The 10,312-nt window shown below is 42.3% G+C and overlaps 1 protein-coding gene across 1 annotated transcript; it reads right to left on the reverse strand.

Annotated features, from left to right (window-relative positions):
* Positions 1 to 3,044: 3,044 nt before the first annotated feature.
* LOC120039235 (golgin subfamily A member 6-like protein 6) lies at positions 3,045 to 9,943 on the reverse strand. Its single transcript, XM_038984717.1, has 4 exons — positions 9,800 to 9,943; positions 6,717 to 6,824; positions 6,261 to 6,491; positions 3,045 to 5,547 (listed from the first exon to the last, which is right to left on the reverse strand). The coding sequence occupies exons 1-4, from the start codon at positions 9,941 to 9,943 to the stop codon at positions 3,550 to 3,552; spliced, it is 2,481 nt and encodes an 826-aa protein (XP_038840645.1). The 3' UTR covers positions 3,045 to 3,549.
* Positions 9,944 to 10,312: the final 369 nt, after the last annotated feature.

Raw genomic sequence — 10,312 nt, forward strand, 5'->3', positions numbered from 1 at the left:
CATCACCACTATAGTTCACATTCTTAAACTGTCAGAATAATCAAGATTTATTTCAGTTATATTTCTTTCACGTTCCCAGTGGGTCAGAAGTTTACATACACTCAATTAGTATTTGGTAGCATTGCCTTGAAATTGTTTAACTTGGGTCAAACATTTCGGGTAGTCTTCCACAAGCTTCCCACAATAAGTTGGGTGAATTTTGGCCCATTCCTCCTGACAGAACTGTTGTAACTGAGTCAGGTTTGTAGGCCTACTTGCTCGCACATGCTTTCTCAGTTCTGCCCACAGATTTTCTATAGGATTGAAGTCAGGGCTTTGTGATGGCCAGTCCAATACCTTGACTTTGTCATTAAGCCATTTTGCCACAACTTTGGAAGTATGCTTGGGGTCATTGTCCATTTGGAAGACCCATTTGCGACCAAGTTTTAACATCCTGACTGATGTCTTGATGTTTCTTCAATATATCCACATACTTTTCCTTACTCATGCAGCCATCTAATTTGTGAAGTTCACCAGTCTCTCCTGCAGCAAAGCACCCCCACAACATGATGCTGCAACCCCCGTGCTGCACGGTTGGGATGGTGTTCTTTGGCTTGCAAGCCTCCCCCTTTTTCCTCCAAACAGTTTAATTTTTATTTCATCAGAGCAGAAGACAATTCTTTAAAAAGTACAGTCTTTGTCCCCATGTGCAATTGCAGTCTGGCTTTTTTATGGCGGTTTTGGAGCAGTGGCTTCTTCCTTGCTGAGCGGCCTTTCAGGTTATGTTGATATAGGACTCGTTTTACTGTGGATATAGATACTTTGTAAATGTTTCCTCCAGCATTTTCACATGGTCCTTTGCTGCTGTTCTGTGATTGATTTGCACACCAAAGTACACTTATCTCTAGGAGACAGAACACTTCTCCTTCCTGAGCAGTATTTTATGTTTATCCGAGGAAGGAGTACCAGAGGAAGGAGTGCCTCCTACTGGCCCTCCAACACCACTTCCAGCAGCATCTGGTCTCCCATCCAGGGACTGACCAGGACCAACCCTGCTGAGCTTCAGAAGCAAGCCAGCAGTGATATGCAGGGTGGTATGCTGCTGGCTGTAAGTAGGCCTTGGTATGAAGGCTGTGTGGTCCCATGGTGTTTGTACTTGCATACTATTGCTTGTACAGATGAACGTGCTACCTTCAGGCATTTGGAAATTGCTCCCAAGGATGAACCAGACTTGTGGAGGCCTACAATTTATTTTCTGAGGTCTTGGCTGATTTATTTTGATTTTCCCATGATGTCAAGCCAAGAAGCACTGAGTTTGAAGGTAGGCCTTGAAATATATCCACAGGTACACCTCCAATTGACTTAAAGTATGTCAATTAGCCTATCAGAAGCTTCTAAAGCCATGACATTATTTTCTGGAATTTTACAAGCTGTTTAAAGGCACAGTCAACTTAGTGTATGCAAACTTCTGAACCACTGGAATTGTGATACAGTGAATTATAAGTGAAATTATCTGTAAACAATTGTTGGAAGAATTACTTGTGTCATGCACACAGTAGATGTCCTAACCGACTTGCCAAAACTATAGTTTGTTAACAAGAGATTTGTGGAGTGGTTGAAAAACAAGTTTAATTGACTCCAACCTAAGTGTATATAAACTTCCGACTTCAACTGTACATAGTTGTACAGAGGCCCATTATCAGCAACCATAACTCCTGCTTTCCAATGGCACGTTGTTAGCTAATCCAAATGTATCATTTTAAAAGGCAAATTGATCATTAGAAAACTCTTTTGCAATTACGTTAGCACAGCTGAAAACTGTTCTGATTTAAAGAAGCAATAAAACTGGCCTTTAGACTAGTTGGGTATCTGGAGCATCAGCATTTGTGGGTTCGATTACAGGCTCAAAATGGCCAGAAACAAAGAACTTTATTCAGAAACTCGTCAGCCTATTCTTGTTATGAGAAATTAAGGCTATTCCGTGCGAGAAATTGCTAAGAAACTGAAGATCTCGTACAACGCTGTGTACTACTCCACAGAACAGTGCAAACTGGCAATAACCAGAATAGAAAGAGTGGGAGGCCCCGGTGCACAACTGAGCAAGAGTACATTAGAGTGTCTAGTTTTAGAAATAGATGCCTCAACTGGCAGCTTCATTAAATAGTACCTGCAAAACACCAGTCTCGACGTCAACAGTGAAGAGGTGACTCCGGGATGCTGGCATTCTAGGCAGAGTTGCAAAAAAAAAGCCATATCTGAATGACCAATAAAAAGATTAAGATGGGCAAAAGAACACAGACACTTGGCAAAAGAACACTGACACTGGACAGAGGAACTCTGCCTAGAAGGTCAGAATATTCATTGGGTTTACACCAATCTTACTACTACTGCACTGATCACAATCAAACAGAAAAGGCTGATGCTTGCAATTCATTTTTATTGTAAAGTTGCATGATATAAAGCAGGAAGAATTAACATCCAAAAGCCCATTTAGGGCCATGGCAAACTGCCTATCATAGACCCTCTCCCTCTTCCTCCATGGTGTCCTCCAGGAGCTCATGAAAGCAATGCTGTCAATCCACATGGAAGCAGAACATAGAGTGCTCCTGTAAAACAATTATCCCATCAGGAATGAATCAAACAGTCATTGAACGAATGGGATTCACAAGCCCAAGCACTTACCTCATCTGCTCTTCTGTGTTTTCCTCTTCCTGCCTCCCTCCCTTTCATCCTTTCCTATTGATGCTTCAACAGATAAAGTGACTTCATATGCCACAATCTGTTTCAGGAAAAAAACATCCGAAAGCCCAATCACATGAGGTGAATAATCACATGAGATCAGGAATTGTAGTGTTTGAGTTGAAAGACATTGCATAAATGCACGTCTATCAACACTAATACAGTTGTCTACAGAGAACAGGCGTTGATAGTAAACACTTACCTAATGTAGTCATCCAGCTGTGCTCCTCCTCCAACCCTCCCATCCTTTCCTATTGATGCTTCAACAGATCTGTTTCTTTGGCTGCTCTTTTCATCTATCTCCGACTTGAACAGGCTTGGAAAGAGGACAAAAGGAAACCAAAGCAACTTTAAAAGAGAAGTAGAAGAGGCAGACTTCAGTTCTTTTTGACATGTCTGTTGGCTCTTTTTCCTGTGCTCTTGGTCTTCTCCTTTTCTGCTCATCCTTAGTTATTTAGATAGTTATTTTGGCCATATGTCCATCGGAATTCTAGTTCAATCTCCTCTCTTTTACTCTTATAAAATGTTTTCACCTCTTTTTTCTGGGTCTCTGTTTATCTTGCCTCCCCCCTTGTGTTTTCCATTACTTTCTTTTGATCCACTCAGCTCTTTACTGCTAATCTCATTTACCTTTTATCCCATGGTCCTTCCTGATTCTGTCCATCAGAACTTGAATTCTGTATCTTCTACTGACCTCCTGATAAACCACTCTGGTCTCCCTTCCTCCTCTCTCATGTTTCCTCCTCTTCACCCTCATGCCTGGCTTCCTTATAATATTTTCCTCCTTTTGCTTATTTTCTCATTTTCTTTGTTAGTATTTTCTTTTGTCATCTACTCAAAAGTTGTCAATGCCTCGTCCGCCGCTTTCTTCTGCTTCTTCCTTGTTCTCCTCTTCGCAGACTGTGTGTGAGCGGTCTCTGGACGCTGCTCCCTCTCTTCTCTCCGCACAGAGGCGTCAGATGTAGACGCTGTGACCTCGTATGCCACCACCTGTTTTGCTCTCTGTGTCTGCCCTTTTTTCTGACACAGCGCACGCCTCTTTTCTCTTTCAATCTGTGCATTCCTCTCTTCTCTCTCATACAGTTTCTCCATCTCCATCTTGAACCTGGCCTCGTGATCTTTTATTCTTTGAAGCTCTGCTCTCTTCTTATCCTCGTCCCATATCCTTGTCTGCCTTTTCTGTTCCTCCTTCTCTTGTTCCTGCTGTATCTTCAATCTCCTTTTCTGTTCCTCTTTCCTCCTCTTCTCTTCTTTCTCTCGTGCCTTTTGCTGCATCTCCAACACCTTCATTCTCTCCTTTTTCCTGTTCCTCTCCTCCTCCATCCTCTGTTTCTCAATCTTTTTCAACATCTCTGCCCTCTTTTTCTCCATCTTTTTCTCTTCCTCTGTCCTCTTTTTCTCTTCTTTTGCACGGGCCTTCTGTTGCATCTCCTGCTTCTTTCTTTCTTTTTTCTCTCTTTTTTTCTCTTGCTCTTGTCTCTTTTTCTCATGTTCGATCTTTAGTTTCATCTCTGCCTTCTCCCTTTTCCTCTGCTCCTCTAACTTGTTTTTTTCCATATTTTCTGTCCTTTTCCTTTCCTCCTCATTCAATTTCTTCAATTTCTTCTGTCTCTTTTCCCACTTTTTGAGCTCTTCGTCCCTGGCTTTTTCCTTCCTCCTTTCAATCTTCATCATCTCTTCATTTCTCTTAGCCTCGTCCTTGAAATATTTGATCCTGTCTGCATAGCTCATGGCATTAAGTTCTTCTCTCCCTCGGCTCACCATCACAGACATTGCATTGGCGGTTGCATATCTCCCTTCCATTTTACCACTATCAATCTCCTTCCTGTCCCTCTCACCATAAGGTTCCCTGAGTAGACATCTCTGCTGTTGTCCACTCATGCTCTCCTCACTTTCACTACTCCCCTCCTGACTTGTGTCCTCACTCATACTCTGAGACACATCATCCTCAGACGAGCACGAGGGAGTCACAGCCTTCTCAGTGATGACGCGGAGCGCCTTGATGTAGTCAGCTTCTGTGTTCACCCTGTGAGCGAGCGGGCACAGCTCCTCGTAAATGGACTTCCATGTGAGTGACTCCTCACAAACGTCGTCAGGCAGGTATAGATCAGATGATTGCCTCTTGAGCACATTCACAACGTCTGCCAGGTCCTGCTGGGTTTCCCCCTGAGTGTCCTCTCGGGCGGCCACTGGCGTGGCGTCTGGGCTGGCCGGGCGCTCGGGGGCTGTGGCAGGGGTATTGGATTGTTCTACTGCAGAGGAGCAGGAGGCCTCAGTGTCATCGTTCTTGTCATCGTTGTTTACCCTTTTCTTCAGAATCTCTTCCTTTCTCTTTTGGGCCATCCTCTCTTTCAGCTGTGCTTTATACATATTCGCAATTTCTGCGCCTCTCCGTTTAACTTCCTCAGACATTTCCTCAGACGATGTAATTTCTGGCCTATAGACCTCTTCCTTGACCTTTTCCTGGCCAGTCAATGAGGATCTGGGGTGGACATGCGGATGGATCTGTCTCATCCGGGCAGGAGGGCCGGAAGCCAGGGGGTGGGATGGGACAGCAAATCGGTGTGAAGCGTGTGGGTGTGACTTCTTGGACTGAGAATGAGGCCATTTATCAGGGGAGGTGCAGCTCTGTGTGTCCAGAGGGGGAAAGATTGAGTGTTTCTTAGATGGGTCCTTCTGGGTGCCGGCAGCATGCTGGTCAGGCTCCGATTGGCTGTTGGCGAGGTACCTGTGGAGGTTGTACCTGTGGAAAGCTGGCAGTGTCGGGGAGACGGGACAAAGAATGGAGGAGGTGGAGCGCTGCTTGATCACCCCTTTATCCACCCCAATCTGTATGATGACAGACACATTTTTATTACTTAATAGCTTGATAGTCATTGATATTACTATCTAAAAACATTTACATGTGTATGGGTAATAAATATCATAGAGAAAACATGTTTTATTACTGTATATTAGCCTATTAGGAAAATGAACTTTTGGAATCATTCCAATTCAGAAATTCTTCCATTCTTTTTCAACTTTATTCTAAGAATGCAGACCTTCCTAAGAATACTACCATTGCAGAATGCAGACCTTCTTAAGAATACTACCAGTGCAGAACGCAGGCCTTCCTCAGAATACTACCAGTGCAGAATGTAGACCTTCTTAAGAATACTACCAGTGCAGAATGCAGACCTTCCTGAGAATACTACCAGTGCAGAATGCAGACCTTCCTGAGAATACTACCAGTGCAGAATGTAGACCTTCTTAAGAATACTACCAGTGCAGAATGCAGACCTTCTTAATAATACTACCAGTGCAGAATGCAGACCTTCCTGAGAATACTACTAGTGCAGAATGCAGACCTTCCTGAGAATACTACCAGTGCAGAATGCAGACCTTCCTCTGAATACTTCCAGTGTTCAGTTTTTAACTTGCCTTCTTATTCAACTATTCTATCTATTTAGATCTCATTTCTGTGTATCAGGATTGGGAACATCTAAATCAACTACAGTATATCTACTTATATGAAAGTCTGATTAAAGAAAACTGCTCGTTACCTCCTCCAAGAGTTGGTGCAGCCTAAATATTTCTCCATACAGCGCCTTAATCTCCCTCATGTTTCCTCGCTCAGTTCTCCATGTCTGTCTAGCCAATCTCCAATGGGCGAGGTCAAGGTCATGGATATCCTCCCGCATGCCTAGTTCAACCTGGGTTCCCTTCTCATTTAGCCTCTTCTTTGTCCTCTTCTTCTGGATTGAATCGGTGTTCTCCTTGCCCTGCCTACACACCTTTAGGGTAGTAGGGATATTGAGAATAGAACATGGTATATTTTATTATACTCATTGGATTATTATGTGCCTTCCATTGTATTTCATTGATATACAATATCAATAAGGTATAATGTTGACACTAGATCAAGCCGTAGTTAGTACAAAGTTTACACTGATTGGCCATACATGATTAGTCTGGACCACTTTAGTGGGTCGTAGATTTAGCCTGCAGATGGGACTTACATTAAGGCTGGGGAGTTGTGAGGAGTTGTGAGGCTGGTGTGTTCTGGGCCTGTGGAGTTCAGTAGTTTCTGTGCAGAAATCGTCCTGTGCAGTCCGATTTGCCCATGGCTAGAAATGAAAATGATGACAAACATGCAGTCAGTAATGAGGTTATCGTGATACAAGTTTGTTATTTTCAATCCTAAAAAAGCTCATAGGCCTATATGTCAAAGTGATGATTTTAAATCACTGGAGTTTTGACTATGAGGGTGGTGAGAGAAAAGAGATTCTAACCATTCTTATGATGAGCCTTGGGAAGGAGAACTTTCCCATTGTAACGGGCCTCCTCTTTCTCTTCATCCGAAGAGGAGTAGCAAGGATTAGACCAAAATGCAGCGTTGGAGTTATACATATTATTTATTACAAGGAACCAGACGAAGACGGAAAACTCTTGAACAAATACCCAAAACAACAAACGAAGTAGACAGACCTGGACTACGAACTTACACGTAACAAAGAACGAACGAACAAGTACTGACTACAAACAAAACGAACTCACGATACAGTCCCGTATGGTGCAACAAACACTGACACAGGAAACAACCACCCACAACAATCAAAGTGAAAACACCTACCTTAATATGGCTCTCAATCAGAGGAAATGAAAACCACCTGCCTCTAATTGAGAGCCATATCAGGTCACCCTTAAACCAACACAGAAACACATAACATAGACTACCCACCCAAACTCACGCCCTGACCGTCAAACACATACAAAACAACAGAAAACAGGTCAGGAACGTGACACCCATAGTTCCTTCAATTAAAGTAATCCTGAAAAAGATACAATATGGCTTCAAAATATTATTATTTAAATCATCTAAATTAAATTGTGTCACAAAGTAGGCCTTTTCACACTAAATCACAAGTGGTCACAACTACTTACCACCAATCACTTAAAAAATAACCATCCAAAATATAGAAATGATTTTGACCCTGAATTGAACTTGTAAGTGTTGCTGTAATGTGACAGTAACGCTATGTCAAACCATTTAGGCTGTCATCATATCAGAATACAATCATTTATGACATCACAATTGTGATGTAATGTGGTGCCATGGGAGACCACACCCACCCTGACAGACAGCAAACACCAGAGCCACATAGGCCTATAAACCAATTTATCCATTTCTATGTTTGAAATACAGTATATTTAGTACTAGTCAGCTCATAAACATAGTAAAAACCACACTGTAGCAATGTGTATCACTTCACAGCTACTGTACATGATGCATCATGAGTGGTTGTCCTCTGACGGGACCCTATTCCCTACATAGTGTACTACTTTTGACCATGGCCGATAATGTACTTTATAGGGTTGATTTGGGATGCACATAGGACTATGTAAAAAGTACCTTTGTTCGTCCTCACAATCAATTTTGCGTTGACATTAACTCATTTTTGCTAAGTGAAAATTATGGGACAACAACAAAGAAATGTATTCATAAGAAAAACTGTACATGTTGTAAATTCAATGTAGATTCCAGTAGTAAATGGTAGACATTGTACAACAAGGTAACTCTTCAGGATGTGGCAGAGTATGAAAACCTTTGCACTGTCTCTGATGCAGGTGTTTTTTCTCCACTCATTATGACATCACTGTGACGTCATATGGGGGACACTTTGCCCGAGTTTGGCATCTCCGGGGATAATGTGCAGACCACTTTCACGCATATGCACTAGCGCAATCATTGCATTTCCTCCTCCATGAATGCATAATTGCAACATTACAGAATTTTTACAATTGTCACCCTATGGGACTCCCAATCACAGCCGAATGTGATACAGCCTGGAATCAAACCAGGGACTGTAGTGACGCCTCTTGCACTGAGATGCAGTACTTTAGACCGCTGCGCCAATCGGAAGGCCAATATGAACGCAACTTCAAAGAATTTACTGAGTTACAGTCCATATAAGGAGGTCAATTGAAATGAATTCATTAGTCCCTAATCTATGGATTTCACATGACTGTACAGGGGTGCAGCCATTGGGTGGGCCTTGGAGGGCTCACCCACTTGCAGCCAGGCCCAGCCAAGGTAGCCTAGCGGTTAAGAGCTTTGGGCCAGTAATAGAAAGGTTTCTGGTTAGAATCAGCCGACTAGGTGAAAAATCTGTCTGTGCCCTTTGAGCAAGGCACTTTACCCTAATTGCTCATGTAAGTCACTCTGGATGAGAACGTCTGCTAAATTACTAAAATATAAATACAATCGCAATGGAGGCAATGACTATGTATCCAAATTAGTGACTCTGGCTGCGTTTAGACAGGCAGCCCAGTTCTGATCTTTTTTTCACTAATTGGTCTTTTGACCAATCAGATCAGTTCTGAAAAAGATCTGATGTGAAAAGATCAATTAGTAAACACAGCCTTGTTGGTGGTGAAAGGAGTCTCTGGAAAGACTCCAGGCTCTGGTCTGATGACAACATTTTCAGTGGCTTTCTGCTCTTCCCATGTAAGGATAACGTACCACAAAGCTGTTATGAATTTTCATTTTTCTTGAATCCGTGGAAAACTCTGCATGTGCGTTCCTGAATTGTATAATAAAGGCTTGTCAAGTCTCTTTCTATCATGCACAGAAACAGGCACTGACACACAATCATCCAAACTGAAAGCTACAGACTGGGATTTTGGAAACTATTCAATTGTCATTTCAATTCTTGATATTTACTCATTGATTCTAGAAGAATATAACGTATCAATGCCTCATGTGCTCAGCACAACTGTCGGTTTATCCTTACCCAACATATTCACTTGCTTGATTTTGGGCATCAGGAGACTGAAAGCAATATATACTGAAAGCATGAATGTTGACATGCAGAATGTTTTGGGACTATATCAAAAAGTAGACTAATGAAACAATAGTTAGTAAAATGCCCCTTTAAACAAGTGTTTCAAAGAGGGTGCATACAAACTGCATACAAACTGTTCATAAATTGCATTGAAAACATACAGCTAACACCACAAGCCCCAATGGCCTTATCTCAGAAGACAATCCAAATATCTGATGAATAGGTGGGAATGATGGAGTGCAGCACAGCCTTCTCACCAGCAGGTTGACCAGGTCTATGTTGCTGTAGTGTTCCTCTGCGATGACCTGAGCCATGACGGCATGGATGGTTTTCTCTGTGGGGAAGAAGCGCCTCAGCGGGGTCGTGTCTCGGAACAGCTCCGTCCACACGTACTGGACCATCTGGTTCTTTACCTCCTTCACCTTCCTCACCCCCTGCTGCACCAACGCTCGGATGTACAGTGGGGCAAAAAAGTATTTAGTCAGCCACCAATTGTGCAAGTTCTCCCACTTAAAAAGATGAGAGAGGCCTGTAATTTTCATCATAGGTACACTTCAACTATGACAGACAAAATGAGAAAAGAAAATCCAGAAAATCACATTGTAGGATTTTTAATGAATTTATTTGCAAATTATGGTGGAAAATAAGTATTTGGTCAATAACAAAAGTTTATCTCAATTCTTTGTTATATACCCTTGGTTATATACCCTTGGCAATGACAGAGGTCAAACGTTTTCTGTAAGTCTTCACAAGGTTTTCACACACTGTTG

This window comes from Salvelinus namaycush, unplaced genomic scaffold (assembly GCF_016432855.1).
Source record: "Salvelinus namaycush isolate Seneca unplaced genomic scaffold, SaNama_1.0 Scaffold2600, whole genome shotgun sequence".
Classification (NCBI taxonomy): domain Eukaryota; kingdom Metazoa; phylum Chordata; class Actinopteri; order Salmoniformes; family Salmonidae; genus Salvelinus; species Salvelinus namaycush.